General features: G+C 42.3%; 1 protein-coding gene across 10 annotated transcripts in view; it reads left to right on the top strand.

The window, feature by feature from the left end:
* Positions 1-20,145, top strand: part of TRIM9 (tripartite motif containing 9) — a 99,685-nt gene extending 79,540 nt beyond the window's left edge. For 3 of the 10 annotated variants that reach the window (XR_003913447.1, XR_003913448.1, XR_003913451.1), the window contains 6 exons: positions 9,213-9,401; positions 12,004-12,045; positions 12,442-12,465; positions 13,320-13,623; positions 15,931-16,672; positions 17,325-20,145. Coding sequence is in view for 4 of the 10 variants with exons in the window: in XM_029952347.1 (XP_029808207.1) it covers positions 9,213-9,401; positions 12,004-12,045; positions 12,442-12,465; positions 13,320-13,623; positions 15,931-16,093; positions 18,140-18,202 (785 nt within the window). In the remaining 6 variants the exon portion in view is untranslated. The remainder of the gene's footprint in view (positions 1-9,212; positions 9,402-12,003; positions 12,046-12,441; positions 12,466-13,319; positions 13,624-15,930; positions 16,673-17,324) is intronic. The other 7 variants (XM_029952349.1, XM_029952350.1, XR_003913450.1 and 4 more) reach the window with 6 other exon arrangements.
* Positions 20,146-20,815: the final 670 nt, after the last annotated feature.

A 20,815-nucleotide genomic window follows, 5' to 3' on the forward strand; every position in this document is an offset into this window, starting at 1 on the left:
GTAAATATTCTGCTACTATGTATTAAATACTGCATGGTTTGTCCAAGCTAAGATGAAACCACATCATAAATCAATTAGCATTTTGCATTTTCTTTCATTATCTACTCAAAGTCAAGCCTACTGCACCTCTAAACATTTCATTAACTCCAATTATACAGCAAATACTCCCAAAATAAAGTAACCCATTTAATAGCCACCATGGCTGTGTCTTTGAAACCATCTGCAAGAACATCCATTATGTTACAAGCCCTTCTTCCTACTAGAGTTCTGGCGCTTATTCTGTGTGGGAGTCTCCTCCTGAAAGAAAAAATTTTTTAGGCAAGGCTGAAAACAGAATAGGAAAATTGCCTGTTTATTTTTCCCCATTTTCCTTCTACCTAACTAAACAGACTGACTTTTTCTTTTTCTTCAACCTGGAGAAGAAATGAAATAGACCAAAGGTAACATTCCTGAGGCTGAAATAACTCCCTAAAACTGGCTGAAATGAGAGGGTCTCTCTCTGACCCCCCCCCCAGAGGAGAGAGTTGTGAGGGAATTACTTCACACAGTCTGAGCAGAGGTGGGAGTTGTTTGGGGGAAAATAGAACGTGAAAGGTGGTCCCCTTTCCTCAGTATATGCTCTTCAACACAAATCTTTGTGTAAAAAGATTATCTTCCTTGGACACATTCTTAGAATTAGAATTCCCGGACCAAGGAGTATGAACATTTTTCAGGCCCTTGATCTGTGTTTCTAAATTGCTTTCCAGATAGATGAGCCATTCCATTCTTTAAAATCGCTTTTCTTCTATTTGGAGTTTAATTTCGACTAACAAGCAGCCCCCTAAAAGTTAAGTGTTTCTAAAACAGGGCTTTTTAAATTTATATTTTCATGGAAATAATATTCCGATTGTTTTACATCTAAGAGCTACATGAAATATGTTACAACATATTGCAGGGAAAATGAATATGATCTAAAAAGGAGAGACGACTTCCCAGAGAGTAGAGAGATAGAAATCCAAACACAGGGAATAGCTGTATGCAAGGCACAAACTTCAAATTCTGCCTTGAACTGACTATGATAAAGAAACCTCACTCATTCACAAACATTAATTGAACACCTCAGTTTTGCCAGGCACTGTGCTGGGCCCACAGTCACAAAGATGCCTGAGGCATTGGCCCCTGCCCTGGAGCTTATAGGCTTCACCCCTCCCCCTTCCTGAACTCCGTGGCACTTGACTCAGAACGCCTAAAAACTATGGTACCTCAACTCTCTAGAACTAAGATATCCACACTGCAATCTAGATGGTCATCTTACAATCAAGAAGTGTCAATGACCACTGACTGGCCAAAAAAAAGGTGGGGGGGGGGGGATGAGACAAAGTTCAGGTGTAGACACTCGGGTTTTTACACCAGGGCCTCTGGTCTCCCTCAGTTCTTGCTTACTCTTACTTTACGCACAAGTCCACGGAGCCCCTTGACCCACTTGGGAAGACCTCAGCAGACTAGGATCATCGCATTAGAAGAGACAAGAGGGGTTGGTGAGCAGGGACGGTAACTGGGAAAACTGAGAACGGACCCAGGGTAGGGGGGCAGGGGGAGTCAAAATAGAGCATCTGTGGCTTGTGTTCTGATTGAGAAAGTTAGAAAGTATACAACGAATTTTAAAAATATTTCCATCTAATATTTAAAAGTCAGTACGTTATCTGGAACCCTTCCTAATGGGCATTAGGTATCTCTCAGAGGCTTTATGGAATCACAGTACAAAATACACTGAAAACTATTGCAATAAACTACCTTGTTTCTCCATTGTCCAGTAAGAGAGTCCATGAAAAATTACAGCAACATGACAGCCAGGAAGTATCTTTAGGAGACTGAGATCCAGTGGAGGAATTGTATAAAAACTACCCATTCTGTGTTTCACTATAAGGTTCTGAGGAAAAACTAGTAATTTTTTTCTGTTCATTCTAAGACAGCTGTTTAGACTCCAGACTACACCTCCATGCCCACTGCTAATGTAAAGTCCAGACCCTTCTGCTCTGTTGCTGCAATATTCCAGACTTACCCTGTGTATTAATTCCCTGTTGCTGCTCTTAAAAATTGCTACAATCTTCGTAGCTTAAAACAACATGCATTTATGACCTTACAATTCTGGAGGTCAGAATCCTAAGTGGATTTCACAGCAGAGATGCATTCCTTCAGGCAGTTCTAGAGGACAATCTATTCTCTTTCCTTTTCCAGCTTCTAGAAGCCACCTGTATTCCTTGGCTCCTGGCCCCTCCCTCCATCTGCAAAGCTAACTGTGTAGCATCTTACAATCTCTTTCTGACTCTGAGCCTCCTGTTTCCCTTTTATAAGGAGCCCTGTGATTATCTAGGGCCCATCTGGATAATCTCTGCATCTCAAAATCCCTAACGTAATGACATGTGCAAAGTTCTTTTTGACGGTAAGGTAGCATATTCACAGATTCCAAGGACTAGAATCCTACCACACTCTTGGAGGAAGTATTAGCATTATTATCTCACCCTGCATTTAGGAAAACTGAGCCATCCAGAGGTTAAGTGACATGTCAGACCCGGGCCTTCTGGCCTGCAATGCCCAGCACAGTGCACTCTGGTGCTGACATTAGAACAGTGTTATTTGCACTCAACCGAAAGGAAGGAAAGAGGGAACCCTATCCTAAGTCTGTTTGCTAAGTGTGTGAAATCATCTTGTCAAACTGCAACAGCATTGCATAGCTGCCTTGTGTATTCATCCAGAAACCCCAGCCAGAAATGGACTTTAACACTTTCAAACAGTCATGTTAAAATTTTGGTGAAAAAAAATAACATTCTTCCTCTAAGAAGGAGGTGTGGAGAGGCTGTCCTTTCCAATGTCATGTCCAAGCTCCTACTCAAGTCCTGCCCTTTTCTTCTGTCTCTGCATTTCCACTTGCTTCCCGGGGTGAGCACTTCCCTAGAGAGGCCCTTCTCTCTTGTTGGTACTAGAGCATGCTCTTGCTGGCAATGACAGGTCGCTGCTTGGGGGGAAAAAAAGGAATGTCAGCGCCACCTTTTCAAGGGTCTTGAAAGACCCTACCGTATGAAGTGTGGGTCTTAGAGCTCTTGTGTCATTGAAATAAAAACTCTCAACCTTCCAGATCTCAACTGTGAGGAAACTAGAGAGAAGGTAAATAGTGATAAATAGAGAATCAGTCTTTAGAGGATGATCTCCAGCATCTTTTTAGCTAAATGTCCACAGGAGTCATCCCTCCAATGCTTTTCAGGACTGTCTTGTCTAATGATAATAAAAGGGTTACGATTCTTAAAATTAGGTCTTAGAAAATGCTTTCTAAAAGGGGGCAGAGAAGATGTTATTCATAAAATTAAAATGCCTATTCCCCCCCCATTAGATTATTAGCATCATACTACCTCTTCCAATGTGATAGCTCCTTCTTTCGCACATTAAAGGAAATAATCCAAAGAATAGTCAGTGGTAGAAACAGAATATGGCCCCAGAATAGCCCCAGATGCATCTGTCCAGAATCTCTTTGCAGACATTTTATAGTGATTTTGGACCAGTGTAAATACGGCACTCTTAAATCCTGATGTCCTGAAACCTACCCTGCTCCCCCTGCCTGCCAGAGAAGCTGTAACCTTGTAAGGGAAAAGGAACCTCATCTGATCTCAGAAGAACAGCAAGAAACTCCCTTCTCACCCACTCCCCATGACCAAAATCCCAAAGGGGAGGCTTTCAATCCCTAACCACCCCAGGCCCCAGAACTGCTCTATTTAGAGAAGATTCTCCCTCACTCAGTATTGTGCACGATTTGGAGAATCATATTAGGTTCATCTGCACAAAGCCTGGCTCCCTCTGAAACCACTGGCATGTGCCCATGGCCTGTGGCATAGACTTTACCTTTTGTACATTTCCAAGGCACAAAAAAGAAGCAATGGCCTTGTCCCTCCCAAAGTGTCATCCTCCAGGAATTGATCCTGCCTAGGTCCCTATCCTGTCCTACCACAACTTTGGCAGTGTGACGTGGGAGGTGTCCCTTAACCTCTCTGGACTTTAGAGTTTTTGTTTTGTTGCTGTTGTATTTGGGAAGGGAGTGGGGAGGGTTCTTGCATTAGGGATGTCGTCTTGTTTTTGTTTTTGTCTCTAAAACTAGAGACTTAGAGCAGATAATCTGCAAGTTCTTTACAATCTGTACCCCCTGGTTTTCTTGCATGGTGTCTCTCTTCAAAAGTACTTCTGAAATCTGTCAATTGTTTTGGAAAATACTTTGAACAGGCGTAGGCACCTCCTGCCTCCTCCAAGGGTCTTAATAGGTCTTAAAGATCTGCCTATGATACTGAGAATTTAAAAATAATAGAAAGTAACTGATAAAGGATCCTATAGGGAGAAGTATATTGTCCACTGGAGATATTTTTCTTATGCCTCTGCTTTATTTTCCCTGACTCAGAGCATCAGAACTCCCAAAACATTATTTAGTTAGAAAACTGTGCATTTCCAGAACAAAATGCTCAAGGTAGGTAAATAATACCTGAACAAATTTGGGTCGATTTTACAAAATACAAAGTGAGAGGCATGATAGGTTTCAGAGCCCAGAAAAGAGAGATATTTTGTTCCCCTCAATTTTGATATCATGCATGATATGCCAGGGAATTTCCTGAATTTTTCCATAGTACTGAATTGGATCCAGACTCTGTCTTTAGTTTGGGGGAATATGCTTTGCAGTTGACACTCTGGAGAGCAGTTTAGTCCCTTGGAACCTTTTGTATCTATTTGAAATATAGGAATTTTCAGATCTTCTGGTAGTAGTTACTTATAAATAGTGCCATGATATTCTAAATTGGAGGATCTGGTGACAAAGTATGCAATCGCCCCAGGGGTGGTAAGAGAGAGCCTATTTCATTTCTTCTCTTAAAAGGATTTTTTTCAAAACAGATTTGTTTCTCACTTCCCAACTGCAATTAATGCCATACTTAAGAGCACTTAAATACCACCTTTCATTGTAAGCTATGTACTAGTTGGCCATAATTGTGACATTGGATGCTTATTAGATCATTTAAGGAAACTCAGCCTCCTTCATTCATTTCTTTGTCTCCTAAAGAAAGCAAATGATTTTACAGATGGTTTATAATTGAACTGAAACTCATGTTGAATGCCACTTGTGTGGTTCTTACTGACATATCTTGCCTTACTGTGCTTTGAAATATAACTATCTTGTTGGACCAGCACCCAATGGCTGCCCGAGTTATGAAGCTGTTCACTACCAGACAAAAAGATAAGCAGAAATTCTACCAGTCACGAAGAAAGCTGGATTAGCATACACTGTCATAAGGAAGACCTGTCAGTTTGGTTTTCCTCTTTGAATCCCAAAAATAACACCTCAAAGACTGATGAGGAATATTTCCGAAATATTCTACCACACTACAGAAATCTTTCATACTCTGCACATGTTGGAATCAGTCAGGAAATTATACCCCTAGAAGATTTTCTCTAAATTATTATTTTTGCTATGGTCAGCTCTCCTGCCAACTTCATGTTTCACAGCTGCTCAGTTTTAATACAATGCTTGGCACACGGTAGGTGTTCAATAAATGTTAACTAGTGAACAATAGCAACAACAAAAAAGAAGTATAAACAGTAAGCCAAACTAGGTACAGTACCTAGATATTCTTTTTTTCACCTTGAACCCAAAAGTCATTGAATAATAAGTGTGATTCCCCAGCTGATCTTTGCTTTGATAATTCTTAACTGCAGAATCCAGCCAATGCTAGGAGGGAAGGGAAAACAGTCTAGGCAAGGGCAAGAGGAAAATGGCGGTCTTTGATAGAGTTGATGGAAAGTGTGTCTTGACACTTTCCCATTATGAGCGCAGTCTCCACTCCACAGATTCAGCTGTGCCTAGAGTCACCACACCAGTATTCATTCTACTGCTCTTTCCATTGGTCTTTTCTGATGCACTGCTTTTACTGAGCAAAACTCTTCAGCAGACAGGATTACTGCATGGAATGAAACATGACAAGAAATTTAAAATCTTTTAAGTAGCTGCTTGTCTTTCTCTAGTGATCGATACATTAAAAATTAATAGTAACAATCCTGTGGGGCACCTGGGTGGCTCAGTCAGTTAAGTGTTTGACTTTGGCTCAGGTCAGGATCTCACAGTTCATGGGTTCAAGCCCCACATCAGGCTCTGTGCTGACAGGTCAGAGCCTGGAGCTACTTTGGATTCTGTGTCTCCCTCTCTCTCTGTCTCTCTCTCCCTGAAAAATAAATAAACATTAAGCATTTTAATAAATAATAATAATAATAATAATAATCCTGCATATTAGCTATGACCTGAAACATGGCTTCAATATCATGTATTTTGGGGGGAAAAAGATAAACCTCGTTCCTATTTGTCTTGGCTAATAGAATATTGATGACGTAGAAGCCTTCTCCAGATCTCAGTAGTTGTGCTTTCAAGGGGAGGTCCGAGGGAGCAGGGCATACATCCTTCCTGCGTAGCCGTGTGTATGTTCATTGTGAGTTGTGTGTTTGGCTAAACCAGTGAGTGGGGATACTGTTCCCAATATTGTCCTATTGTCTTTGGTTCATGTTTCTGAATATGTCCAGAGGGACAAGACAAGGAAAGTAAAGATTTGAAATCCCTACCATAGAAAAAAAGGGTTGGAAATAGATTCTATTTAGCCCAGGAAAGGAAAGCTTTAAAGGGGTTTGGTGACTGCCTTCAAATACTTGAAGAACTAGAACTATCTTGGCCCCAGATAGTAATGCTACAATTGATGAGTAGAGATCCCAAAGAGGAATATCAGATCAATGTAAGCAGTAACTGTAAACTGGAGAGGAGCTGCCCAGAGACCATGAGTTCTTCAACCAGGATATTTCAAGTGGAAGCATGGTGATTGCTCCTTAGATGTTACCAGAAGAAGCATCTTCCTCTAAGACTCCTGTAGTCTAAGATAATATCAAGTAACATAGATGACCTATAGGCAACTGACCAAACATTTGTACTATGTGCCCCTAGGGAAGGGCATAAAGGGGCACTGCTTGTTTACTCTGGCTGGGATCAGGTGGAACACAATCTGTCTCTTGTAATTCGTTTGGAAAGTTTTCACAATGAGGTAAGACATTTTTTAGGAGTTCATTAGAGAAAATGAGGTAAGAGCCCAGCTTAAGAGTATGGGAGGCCATAGGTGGGGAAAAAAATGAGATGGAATGGTTGGGTATTAAATAAGCTTGCCTGAAGAGAGAGCATAGTTCAAGAGTCAAGGAAAATTGGGTCATCACTAATTAATGGTCCACATAAAAGGACAGAAAAACAATAACTATTTTAGTGTCAAGTTATTAATTGTATGAATGACCACAGCTACTCACAGCCCCCACCCCACAGAATGGTGCCATCACCAACTCGGTACTGAGAATAGGAAAGGTGAGTATGATTCATGGGGGCTTGGATGTGGTCCCCAAGATCTAGATTCAGTCGACGTCTCTTCATTGGTTTATACTCTGGAATTCATTTTATATGTATGTCCTTTCCCTTGATTTTTAAAGCAACAAGTATTTTCAATATAATGAATTGATTGCTACCATCTGGTAAAAATACATTTCCAAGCAAATTCTTATTAATAAAAAATCTCCTATTGACATAAATATTGCCTTCTCTTCCTAAATGAAACACACTTCAGTTTGTGGTGCTCTGTTGTATTTCGAAATTTTCCATCAAACTAAAAGACTAATTCCCCCTTGGGATAATTATAACAGGAATCATTTCTGATTTAACATTTTTGAACAAAGAAATGACCATGTACATCAATTCATTGAAATTATATGAAGTTAGGTAGAAGAAACTTTAATATGTTGTGACTGGGAACACAACACCTTAACTCCATAAATAGCAATTTCTTTTCTTTGAGATCTTTTTATACTTTTCTTTAAAAAAATCCCCAAGGATAAGAGTAAAGCCTGAAAAGCTAATTTTAATGTTGTAAATTCAAAAACTAAAATGGGGCTGACTCTTGGCAGTATCAGTTAAAACCAACCAATCTCCTTGTTCCGAGCTCTTCAAATAGGATCATGTTACACACACAGGCACGCACGCACGCACACACACACTCCAGTTATTTTGGCTTGAACATGCCCACAATAGCATTTTAATAGGATAAGGGTATGTTCAACACAGAGAAGCATGCTGACAGACTCAAACCAGAAAAATATTCCTAGGAATATCCTCTGGCCACCCAAACAAAAGTATTTTTTCAATGAAAAGATGGTTGTTTGGAAGTTTTGGATTTAGACTATAACCATTGTGCCATCTCTATTTCTTAAATTAGTATTGTCAAATTGTGTTCTAAGAAGGCCCCAGTTGGTAAAACATCTGTCTCTGACCAGACCATCCTACTACATAGAACCAGTTCTTGTTTGACAGAAGAGAAAGGAGTGATTTTAGTAATTTAGAGAAACTATCTAATAAGCCCTTCTAAAACCAGACTGGATAATAATTGATAAGTCTTTATTTAATATAATAGTGATCTATCTGAAAATAAAGACATTTTTCCCACCAATGCACCTTACCACTGCCCTAGTCTGTTTATTATTAGACAACCAGAGATGTCCAAGTGGCATTGCTGGAGTCTGATCTTAACTCGGAAACAAAGGTAAGGCTTCTTCCCTGATTACTTGCTCAGTCCTGTCTTCCTCTTCTATTCAAGAACAAGTCTTGAGTGTCCTAGTGCAGAAAAATCATCTCATCCATTCAGAAATGGAAATATACACATAAGGGAGAAAAAGTGAAACTATGGAAAAGCAAAGAGTGGGTTAAAAATCATCGTTTCCTAAACAGAAACCCTTTGAGAGGCCATTGTTACACAGGTAGTAACTAACAAGGTAGCTTAAGCGGTAAAGTGTCCCTCTTGGTCATAATGGGTAAAATCTACCTCTAAAATTTCTAAATTCAACTCTAAATATTCAATTGAAAGGGACCTTTCCAAGGTACTTTATCTACCACTGAGAACTCGGAGAAATGAAAGCAATTGTCTGTGATATTTGAGGTGTCCTGTTGGTCTTGAGTCCTGGCCTACTGAGAATGGCCTCCCAGGCCAAAGCCACGTTGGTTTTGTAAATGCCTGGTGGCACCTGCGGGATGGAGGAGGCTTTGTGCAAATGCACTGGTAAGGCAGGTCTTGGGGAACCGTGCATGGGCAGGTACCAGGTTTCTGATCTCTAGTTTGCGTTGATCTTACGTTTAGACACAGATTCAGAAGAACAGACACTCCCTTTTCCAGTGCCTTCGGAAAGATTGCCGCTCCGTAGAATGAGTCCTTTCTCCTCCACCCTTAATCTACAACCCAGCTTTCCCGGGAGATCCTACTTTGATTTCCGATCCTCACCCCACCAGCTGAGCTTGCATTCTTCTTTGCAGTCTCTCAATGCACCGGGTGAGCTGAGCTCGTCTGACCTTTCCCCTTGATCTCTCTGTGCCTTGATGGCATCTCTTGAATACCTGTTTTGTTCTTGCCATTCATGTGCATGGAGAGAGCAATGAGCTAGTCCCTATGTCTGTGGCCTGCTTCCGGTCTGAGGAGCATTTGGATGCTGGAGCTTTGTGGCGTTGTTGTTTGTGTGGTGTAAGGCCCAACCATCAAGCTGTGGTCAATGTACAATGACATTGGAAAGTGATGAGCGAAGTGGTTCTTTTTGCACCAGCTGGTACCACCACGGATAACCCGCTCTGTCATCACATGCAGTGGCATAGCACGGCATAGGCGCTGGCTGAGTGGAAGCTGTGGTCTTCGTTTAGAGATTTGCAACCCTGCTGTATCCAGGAAACCAGCTGTGTCTGGGAGACTGGATCAGTGCATCCAGCCCATAGTGGTATGATTAAACATAGACTCAAGAGATCTTTATTGAAAAATAAAGTAAAAACACACCTACAGCAGAATGCATCCTACAAAGGGGGCAATGTAGAGAGCAGAAAGTGAAAGTATTTTCTGCAAAGGCCTGTGCTCACTGGTAGGACAGTCTGGCTCATGGCGGATTTTTTTTCCCTAGCAAAGGGGAGGGATCATCACTAGCCAAATTAGAACCCCTCAACTGGCCTACAGCCCAGAGATCCAAGCCATGGAAAAGACTGGCTTACCCCAAGTTTTCCACAGCCAAGCAGGTTGTGACAGGGCCTCAGGCTGATTTCAGGGAAGCCTGACATGCGTTACTGTGCAATCAACCCTGTCTAGCAAATAGAACCCGAAAATGTCTCAGATGCAGACCTACTTGATCTCTTCAGGACTATATTGTAATCGTGGATACACGTGATGCACATTTCACATTTCCAAAGGTTTCTTTTGTTTTTTATTTTCTTCTTTTTGCTCATCCCACATCCCGGAATGAAGAAGGCCACAGCATGACAGTGCAAAAAGGATGCAGGGACTTCAAGCTCCCTTTAAAATGACCTTTTCCTTTGTGCTTTTATGTTTCTTATTGTTTTTCTGTGCGCTACCGGCTTTCAAGACATGCTTGTTATGGAACTCTTTTTACTTGTGTCCAATGTACTGAAATATTGTTGTAGTCTTTGTAACGCGTACTGTCTCAAGAATAAAATGAAATGTGGGTTTGGGGGAGATGTGATGGCTGTATTTCACAACATTGTGCTCATTGTATTGTTGAATCTTAAATGTATGGTGGTATGTTTTAAATAGTGTACAAAGATTTCAGAGAACTTGTTTTGAAAAAGACTTGCACAAGGCATGATTCATTTAAAATTTTGACAAGCCCTATTCAGATTCTACAAATTTATTTCCAAAGTGGGATAGGCGATTCAGCTTTAATCAAACCCCTGTGGTCAGTACTCACTATGCTCTTTACCCATGAATAAGAATTTACGTGATAATTGGTAGAAATTAAATCAGCCATGAGATGAAAGAAAACGATCCTTTTCTCTGTGAACTCATCCCAGGGAAAATAAAGTAAGCAAAAGTAAGGTCATAACCTTTCAATTTTGTTTTTTAACTCAATCATTAGCCCTTTTTTTATTTTTATAATTAAATTAAGTTGCTATCTTAATTCTAAAATTATTAATTCAGTGCATTATCCTTCAATTGTTTTAGAAATTGATATATAAGAGCCTTACTGAGTTAAAAAAAAAATTAAATGGTCCTTTCTAGGGGATATCTTAATGCTCCTCAAAAATGCATTTTCAGCTCAGTCCTCAACATGACTTGAAACTATAGTTGATATGCCTTTGACTATTTTAAGACTAGGCTGCCCCCCCCCCCCAGTTTCTCATAGGGTAGGTAGTGGGTATCCAAGTCTTAGAAGGAAGGGGTGAAAAAGTTACACAGGTGATTCTAATCTCTCTCTGAGACCAACTTACCTCCACCAGGGCCCCCTCCTTTCCCTTAAGTAAGAAGAACTGATGTAGCAAAATGATCTGAGAAGGGGATGAAATAACTTGTATTACTACATTTAATTCATGTCATCATTAACATCAGATGCTCTTATTAAGATACAGTTTACATTCCATGTTCATTTATACATATATGTATCATTTAACGTGGGTCTAAGTCACAACAAAGGCCTTCCTGTATCACCAGAGATAGAAGTGCATGGAAAGAAAAGTAAGATCCATTGATTTCTCCATTTCAATTGGGTGAATTTTTCTCATTTTTATTTTTTTTTAATTTTATTTTATTTAGCTTCCCTCCACCCCAAATTTTTCTCATTTTTAAACAGTAAGCCTTCTTCATATAGAAACTTTCACGGAAAAGATTGAGCTTGAGGAGATGATAAAAATTTAAGCTATATAGTTTAGCATCAGTTGGAGGAGGATTTGTTAAATGGAAAAAAAAGATGTCCTTTTCATTTTGAAAGAGCAAGAGAAATGATTTTTGCCCAGCAAAGCAAACGAATATAAAAAGGGCTTTGGTTTTTCATGAATCAGGCCTCTGGTGACTCTTTTCTGCTGGTGCTTTTTCATTATATACAGATAATTTTTATCACCCTGGTTGCTGCTTCATAGCTTTGATGTGTAGTATCTCTTTATAGGATGCAATTTTGAGACACAATCTGCACCTTACTCTCAATTAGGCAAGTACACTTATTGTAATTGTCATCTTTTACTTTTGTGATTGGCATGCTCAATTTCCTTCAGCAAATAAATGGTGGCAGCTTATTTTATGTCAATAAAATTGTCTAATTGTCATTAAAATCGTATTATAAGTTTCTCAAATACTTGGAAAAATGTATTTTTAAATTTTATACCTAGAGATTACATTTTTCCCCATTTTCCATAAACATCAATGCACTCTCTCTGAGTGCTAACATGGGTAAAGGTACAAGTCAGACCAACTGTTGTAATGTTTGCAGCGTTTTAAAGTGAGCCCTTTTTTGGTATTAGTCTATCAAAAGAGACATGTTTTCTTATCAATGTCAATTTTGCTTCCTATTTCTCTCTCCCATGCCTTTCATTTGGAATGACAACAGTTGACATTAAAAAGCTGTTGGCAGGTATGGAATAACCTTATTCTGTTACAAATAGCAAAGACCAAAGTGCATGTGAGTTGGCTCACAGGTTCAATAAATCAGCAATGACATCTCTCCAGAGTGTGTTATTGGTAGGCGGCATTTAGAGCTCGCGTCACAACGACGTGTACAAAGATGTCATTCTGTCTTCACCTAATGTCCAGAATACCTAGTGCTCCAGCAAAAACATTTTACATGCTAGTGTCAGGGGTAACATGCAAACTTATTTTTAAGGTACAAAGAAAGCAACCTGTCTTACGTCCAAGTCACAGTCACTCATGAAAATCAGCTCATGTTGGTGATAGCTTCGCATCTTTTGAGCTTCCATTAACTGCTTAAGGAAGTTTTCAGAATGACTAGCTTTCAGCACTTCGGCTGAAGGGATATTTGCTGGTTTCACTCAGTGTGTTTTATCCCTCCTCCATCTAGGACTGTAGATCCTAGCCTCCCCGCCTCAGGGTTACACAGGCATCTTAGCGCACCCTCTCCCTTTATGTCTCTGGTGTACTGTTGTCCCAGTCACCCGGTGAAGGGACTTGCACCTTCCAAAATCGATGCCACCTCACTCCCGGATCACCTGGTTGGGAGTGCAGTCTGAGTCAGGTAACCCCTGCTGAATCGGTCTTGTGTCCTCTGTCTGCTTCTGGGTGCAGAGAGTACCACCTCCCAGGACGTGCCCCCGGTCTGCTCACTCAGGGCCCCCTCTGGCCCCGGAAGCCTCCTTCCTGCATGGCAGCATGAAAACGGGACACGACACTCCTTACCCGCACAGGAGCGTGTTACGGCACAGAGCTCACCGGGTCTGCCTTAGTAACCCTGCTCCCTTCTCTTGTTCCCAGTGGCCTGGTTTGCTTTCGACCCCAGCTCGGCACACTCTGACATCATCTTCTCCAATGACAACCTGACCGTGACCTGCAGCAGCTACGATGACCGGGTGGTGCTGGGGAAGACCGGCTTCTCCAAGGGCGTCCACTACTGGGAGCTAACGGTAGACCGCTATGACAACCACCCGGACCCTGCCTTCGGCGTGGCTCGCATCGACGTGATGAAGGATGTGATGTTAGGAAAGGACGACAAAGCTTGGGCAATGTATGTGGACAATAACCGGAGCTGGTTCATGCACAACAACTCGCACACCAACAGGTACCCAGCGGCCCCCAAACGGAGCCTTCTTCATGTTGGCTTCTGGTCAAAAATGAAAGCCCAGGTTCAAAGTCCTGTTAAATAGACAACATTAAGGAAGCCAGGCAGGTGGTCTTCATTAGGTGGCACAGGAATTCTACCACCCTCCATCTCAGTGTTTATATATATATATATAACATTTTGCATTATGCCAGAGACACGAGCACTTTGCTAGGCCCCTCACTGTTGTATTCCACCATTGCTGGAAACCAAGAATCTCAACGCATCTCTATTTCAGGAAAACCTCCCAGGATTCTAAAATCCAGAGCTACAACTTTCCAGAAAAGCCATTGTGTTTTTCTGAACTTTCATCTCCAAATCCACCAAATTAGAATGACAATATTTTTTCATGTGGGAGTTTTCTCAAGATTACATGAGATATGGGAAAATGCCTCACATCACAGGCATCTGAAAACAGAAGCCATTGTTCTTGTTGTGGTCATTATTGATACCACTGCCCAGAGTAGAAGCCATTCATTAGACAAAACCGTACAGATGCCAGTTTGGGTGGCTTTAGAACTTGCAAGACTCTTTTACTATCGTATAAGTTCAGAGCACCCAGTTTGCTGGGGAAAGAAAACACAGTAATCTCCTCAGGTTTGCCTTAGGTTTGCTTCTAATTGCAAAATATAAGCAATTATAATTTAATCCATGCTATCCATTTCCCCCTACACTTCCTTTATCATAAGGTTTGTGTAAGTAGAGTGGTGTCTTTCATGGATCCTCATCCACCTTTTTCTCAAAGATTTCGCTGAGAATCAGTCTCACTGGTGTATCAAGGGGAAAAAATACACAGTTCTATTCACTCAGATTGAAAGGAAAGCAAGCCTGGCAGTGGTCGGCTGTGGGCTACCAGCTACTGCCGCAGCTTTTCCTGGATAAGTCTTCACTGCTCCTTCTCCGGCCAATAGGATTCTTAGGACCTCCACTTCCTGTCCCCTTGGACATGTTCTATACACCTCCATTCAAGTGCGTGTTGTTCACTGTCACTGGAAGTGAACACACATGCCATTGCAGCCTGATATCAAATCCTCCTCGAGGTAGGTAAGCCATCATCTTTGGTGAGTTACGCTGAGGGGAGCCCTCAGTCACTAGATTCCTGATGCCACTCCGCAAGGTACCACACTTACTTTTCCCTTCTAGCTTCTTTATGTTGGAGTAAAGGAGGAAATAATAACACAAGTGTCACACTATGCAAAAAAACACGTTCTTAAAGCTGAACATGTCTGCTTGCGTGCAAACTGCTGTCAACTGTGCTGTCATTGTTGAAGCTGTGATTAACAAGATGCACTTTATAAACCTGTCTTTTAATCACTATGTACAGTCTGTATTCTGCATGCCAGAGGGGAAAGAACAACACTTACCAATCTGTGTGCTCTGCGGAGATAAGGATGAAGTTCAATATTGCTAGACCTCAAAGGGTTGGGGGGTCGGGGAATAAGGCAAATCTGATCATCCACATTAATGGCTATTGAAGCATAAGACATAATTTGTTTTAAAATCACATTTCAGTACAGGTTCTTTAAAATCACTCCATCTCCTACAACATAATTATTTCACTTTGCAGGGGAGAATCCTCTTCAATGTTGTCAATTTGTCAGAGCCTTCTCAATTCAAACTCAACATGCCAAAAATTAACATCTTTCTGGAATGAGTTTTTCTATTGAATGAGTAGCATCAGGCTCCAGATCCAATTTTTCATGCATATGCTTTAGATTTAGCTTAAGTGCCTCTTTATTTTGACTTTCAAATTAAGTCATTTTGGAGTTAATGTTCAATCCACATCATTTGTGTAAAGTGCACGACACAGCTGTACACAGAGCTCTGATAGCCCAAAGCCTACTTTTTTTTTTTTTCTTGCACTTTAACAATTTGTTTTCTGCTGCTGTGGCTCAGTGGTAGACACCCTCTGAGAAGGAGTTCACCCTCCTGGTTGACTCGATATTCTCAACAGGGGGCGCTCTCTCCCCCAAGGGGGTGAAAATTAGTGTGAAGGTTGGGGGTAAGCAAAAAATGTTACTCTTTGTCTTTACAAGGCACAAATATATACACAACACATAAACAGATGCGCGGTATATCTGTGGTATTTAAATTTTATGGGAGCAGGGGTGGTTAAGGAAAAAAGACATTTGAAGATGCTCCTGGGATGTGAAGAACGATACTCTTAAACAGGCTGAGAAATACTGGTTAGTACAAAAGGATTCGTACATTAAGCACAAAAAGGGGAGCTTCTAGAATGATGACACGTGATGTTTTCTTTTCCCACAGAACTGAGGGAGGGATCACCAAGGGGGCCACCATCGGGGTCCTCCTCGACTTAAATCGGAAAAACTTGACATTTTTTATCAACGATGAACAGCAGGGTCCCATAGCCTTCGAGAATGTGGAAGGCATGTTCTTCCCAGCCGTGAGCCTGAACAGGAACGTGCAGGTAAGCACCGTGCCCCCGCGTGTCACCGCAGCTTCCGCTCGCTCTGCTTCAAAGGCTGCCCGCGGGCGGTACATTGATCCCTGAGACAGGGAAGCCAACCGTGTAAGGCCCAGACCAAGACACGGAGGAAAGGCGAGGGGAAAGGGATCAACGGTGACAACTGAGATGATTCCAGATCAGCATCAGCCCCTTCGTTAAGCTTGGACACAGTCTAATTAACAGCAAGTGGGAAATTGGAACTCTGTTCATGGTTTGCTATTGATCATCCCTGAGGCCTAGATTCATCCCTAGTAGGAACGAAACCCTTGAACCAGCTGGCATGAAAACAGATGGAATGACTTATGCAGAGCGCCTTGAGCGCCCCAGAAGTGAAGGTGTGAGACTGAAGTTTTAGCACCATTATCAGAAAGCCTGAACATCTTCGCTGCACTCTTACTCGGTGGGGATAGAAAACAATCCCTGCCTGCGGCCCACTTAGGATTTACTGCAAATGGCAAACTACAGGTTCTTCTCATGCATTCATTCAACAGACACCTACCGGGTGCCTTTAATACGTAAGGCACTATTATTATAATTACTGTAAGTATTGTTGTTTATCAGTGAAAACAAAACATAAAGATCATGCCCTCACAGAGTTACAGGAGATAGAACAAATAATAAGCACAATTACTATGTTAATTATAAATGTGTTAGAAGACAATAAGCGCAGGGGAGACAAGGCCAAGGTCAAGGCGAGGGGGTGGAGAGTGCTGGGTCTGGAGGGGCAGCTGCAGTCTCGGGGCACCCAGTGTGGGTAGGTCTTATTACTGTCACAGATGAGCTGAGCCTTGGGGTGGGGGGGGGGGGGGCAGGGAGTGAGCTGTGTGGAGCTTTCCAGGCAGAGTGAACAACAGGACAAAGTTTCTAAGGCATGAGGAGCCTCACAGGAGCAAGGCAGAACCAAGGGGCCAAGGCTGGGGCAAAGATCAAAGAGCATGGGGTGCTCTGAGGGGCTGCCCCTGCCCTTCTCAGCTGCAGCTCTCATTATCAGCTGTGCACCTCATTCAGCAGCCTGCTGCCTTAAGATACATAGGCCTTGGGAATCAAAACACTGCAGGTGATTTTTGCTCTGTTCAGAACCACAGTCTTGGGAACTATTAAAAAACAAAACAAAGCATTGTTGTTTATCAGTATGTACAGCAAAAGTGATTGCAACCCAGTGACCTCTGCCCTTCTCTCTTCCTGCGAATAGACGACTAGACGGGGTTTTCTGGGAGGCTGAAATCTAATCTCTCAGAGTCCAGCCTCTACATTGGAAGAAAGAAAACCATAAATTGCCCTAGAAGTGAGTCTTAGAAAAACCTCCTTCGAAGCTTTCCACATTTTCAGCTGTTTCCCCTTCCAAGGAATATTGCACTCGATGCTCTTCAGCGGTGTCCAGGATGTTCTGAGTATCTCTGGAGAAAGACTCTTGGGCTGGGGAAGACAGGGATGAGGAGGGGAGGGATGATGACCACCCCGCAGGGGACAGTTCCAGCGTCGTGCGTGCAGCTTCCCCCTGAAGTGCAAGGCTGCAAGGAACCCGGGAAACAGTATAAGTGCCCATGTTTCTTCTTACCTGGCAATCACCTATCCATTCCCCAAACGAAAGGCTTAGCCTACTGGGAGTAACTAACTAGTGGACAAGTGGTAAGGGAAGGGTTGTCTGCTCACCTGTTCTCTGTCCAAGGATTTGGCAGTGTCACTGCATCCCGGCCAACAGGTTTTGCTACCTGCAGATCAATGCCTGTGTCTTCAGTCATAAGGAACACAGTCTTCCCAGGATCCTTAAAAGAGGCAGGTGGATGAGAACCGTATTACCGTCTCCAGGATTTAGGAGCCCACCGCGGTGGCCAGGCTCCTCACACAGGCAGAATTCTACTAGAATTCTCTTTAACGTCTACCAGAATAGATGTTAAAGGAAGCCAACCGGGCCCCTGCAATTAGGAACACATGCACCGTGCCTGGGGAGGGGCATGCCGGGAGGGTTCCCGTGGTGCCTCCAGGACTCACAGTCTCCTCCCCCAGGTCACGCTTCACACCGGGCTCCCAGTCCCCGACTTCTACTCCAGCAGAGCATCAATAGCCTAAGGACGACTGGCCGGTCCTCACCTCTGCCTGAGTGCCACAGGAAGGAGCTCAGCCAGCACGCGGCAGGAGCGCTCCGGAAGCAGAGGGGGAGAAGAGAAAAGCTGGACCCCGTGTCTTCACTCCCCACAGCTCCACCCCTTCCTTTCGGCCCCGCCCCTCCTGCTCCGATGCCTGCCGTCACTTCCGCATCCAGCAACAAAGGACCGTGTCACTTAGTTTCCACGCCCAGATTTTCCTTTCATTTAACTTAATTTTTTTTTGATGTAGGTGAGTTCTATTTTGTTTCTTTTCCGATCATGTTATTGGTGACTTACTGAACTGGTACTGCCAAGAGAATATTCTCCTGATAACCTTTATCTCAAGCTTTCTGACAAAGAGGTTGTAGAGAGAGGTGGGGAAGAATGAGTTGAATTTGGAGCTTGCAGTTTACCTCCTAGAAAGTTCTTGCCCTGTTACCTCTCATGCAGGGTTAGCCCTGCATAGCTAATCTTTGAGAGGTGGGCAGAATGAATGCAGCATTGAGAAGTTTTACTATCTATTAAAGCACAAAAATATTAGCCATAGGGCTATACGGAGGTTCACAGCAGGCAGGATGTTAGGATAGGCCAGAAACCCTGGTCATTGAACCAAACTAGCCAGTCTCTAGACATAGGCAGACCAGGAGATTTATGATTTGATTCATTTATTTAATACAAGTTCTTAATTGAGAGCCTACTATGGACCAGGCACTGTTCTAGACATTGGAAACACCGTGGTGAATACACAGGTGTGGTTACTGCCCTTCTGGGGCTTATATTCTCATAGGAGAGCAAACCAAAAATAAAACAATTACAAAACCGTTATAAGTACTAGGAAGGAAATAAACAAGGGACAAAGAGGCTCATTGGCAAGATCTCTCAGATCCCCAAGAGGGACACTAAAAAGCTACACATTCTGGCCATAGCAGCAGACACATACCAACTCAATGCCTTTTCAACCACGCTATTTTAATTAGGGTACCTGCTGCCATTTATCACAGAGCCCTTCTTTGACAGAAATGATGTCAGCATTCTTATTTGTTAATGCTGCAGTGACACTAAGCCTTAAAAATAAATGTGAAAAAAAAAGCAACCAGAGAGAGAACCCATTCTCAGTACCGGGGGATCTGAAGTTGCAGTCCATGCACCCCCATTCTCAGGATAAACGCGCTTGTCTACATGAACACCTGTGCCTGTTACAAATGACAGATCCGTCCACTCTGCTGCCATGCACAACCCATCTTTCCGGAGTCGTTCAAACAACATGTGGAAGAAAAAGGCAGTTGTGTGTCGTTGCTATGACAGAGCGCAGACTATAATTCTCATTACTTCTCTGTAGAGATAGACTCACACAGGTTACCCTTCAGACTCTAGTTTGACATGAAGTTTTAGAAAACGTAGAACATGGGAAGAGATTCTGATCACTTGTCTAAACATTTGCCAGGGAGCCAAGAAATTCACCATGGAGACACAAGAATAACAAATAAAAGAGAAGAGGTAGGATGGGAAAGCTAACAAACTAAAGTTTTGGCAACAAATAATATATGTAAATAGCTAGTTATTTCCTTTTGTGCTTTATTTAGGTCATTTCTATCAGTTACAGTGTTTTTCTAGTTAAGCGTACCTAATATATTGAATGGGTGCTATCATGTTTATGTCCATCTTGGTTTCTTGGCTACAGAAAAACTCTGTTGCAGGGCAACACTAGTTTGATATTTGACTTACTCTCCAATGAGACTTGAAGGCTGGGCCGCTGTAGACTCATAGTTACTCTTGTTCTTTATTAAGTTCATCTTGCTAATTAGATTTCTAGTGACTTGTAACACGTAGTTTACACAGAATTGCCATTGTAGATGCCTATAGCTACTGTACTAGAAAAAAATGGATATTTCTGGTGTGCCAATAAAAGGTTTTTATGAGAGAATATCATATGTCTCTTTAGAATGTCTTAGTTTCTGCCTCGTGGGATGGCAATTCACCTTTGTCAGAGCAATATTTCTTCAGCCAAGTGTAATTGGAAAGTCCCGCAGAACTCTTGAAAGTACTTGCTCTTGGGATGCCTGGGTGGCTCAGTCTGTTGAGCGTCCAGCTTCAGCTCAGATCACGATCTCACGATTCATGGGTTCCAGCCCCGCATTGGGCTTTATGCCGACAGCTAGCTCAGAGCCTGGAGCCTGTCTTTCAGATTCTGTGTCTCCCTCTCTCTCTGACCCTCCCCTGCTCACACTGTCTCTCTCTGTCTCTCAAAAATAAATAAAAAATACTAAAAAATTAAAAAAAAAAAAAAGAAAGTACTTGCTCTTTACCTGATTTCCTTGGGATCCCTAGCGCTGTCTCCTCGTGGTCCCTACCTCCTGAATCTTAGCTTAGGGTGTAACATTTAGAGTTTAGATGCTGCTTGAGTCTGCCTCCAAATGTTGGGGACTTACTTTAACAAGACTGCTCCTGAAAAAGCCACAAACGTGTACTACAAAATACAGGATCACTGACTGTTTCAAACCTGGTTCCGCAACATTGCTTTGACTGCCTGAACGATACAGTTGTTCTTAAATAATCACAACAGTATTGATCTCCCTTACATTGCGATTACCCTTTT

The sequence above is a fragment of the Suricata suricatta genome, chromosome 9, assembly GCF_006229205.1.
Source record: "Suricata suricatta isolate VVHF042 chromosome 9, meerkat_22Aug2017_6uvM2_HiC, whole genome shotgun sequence".
Taxonomy (NCBI): domain Eukaryota; kingdom Metazoa; phylum Chordata; class Mammalia; order Carnivora; family Herpestidae; genus Suricata; species Suricata suricatta.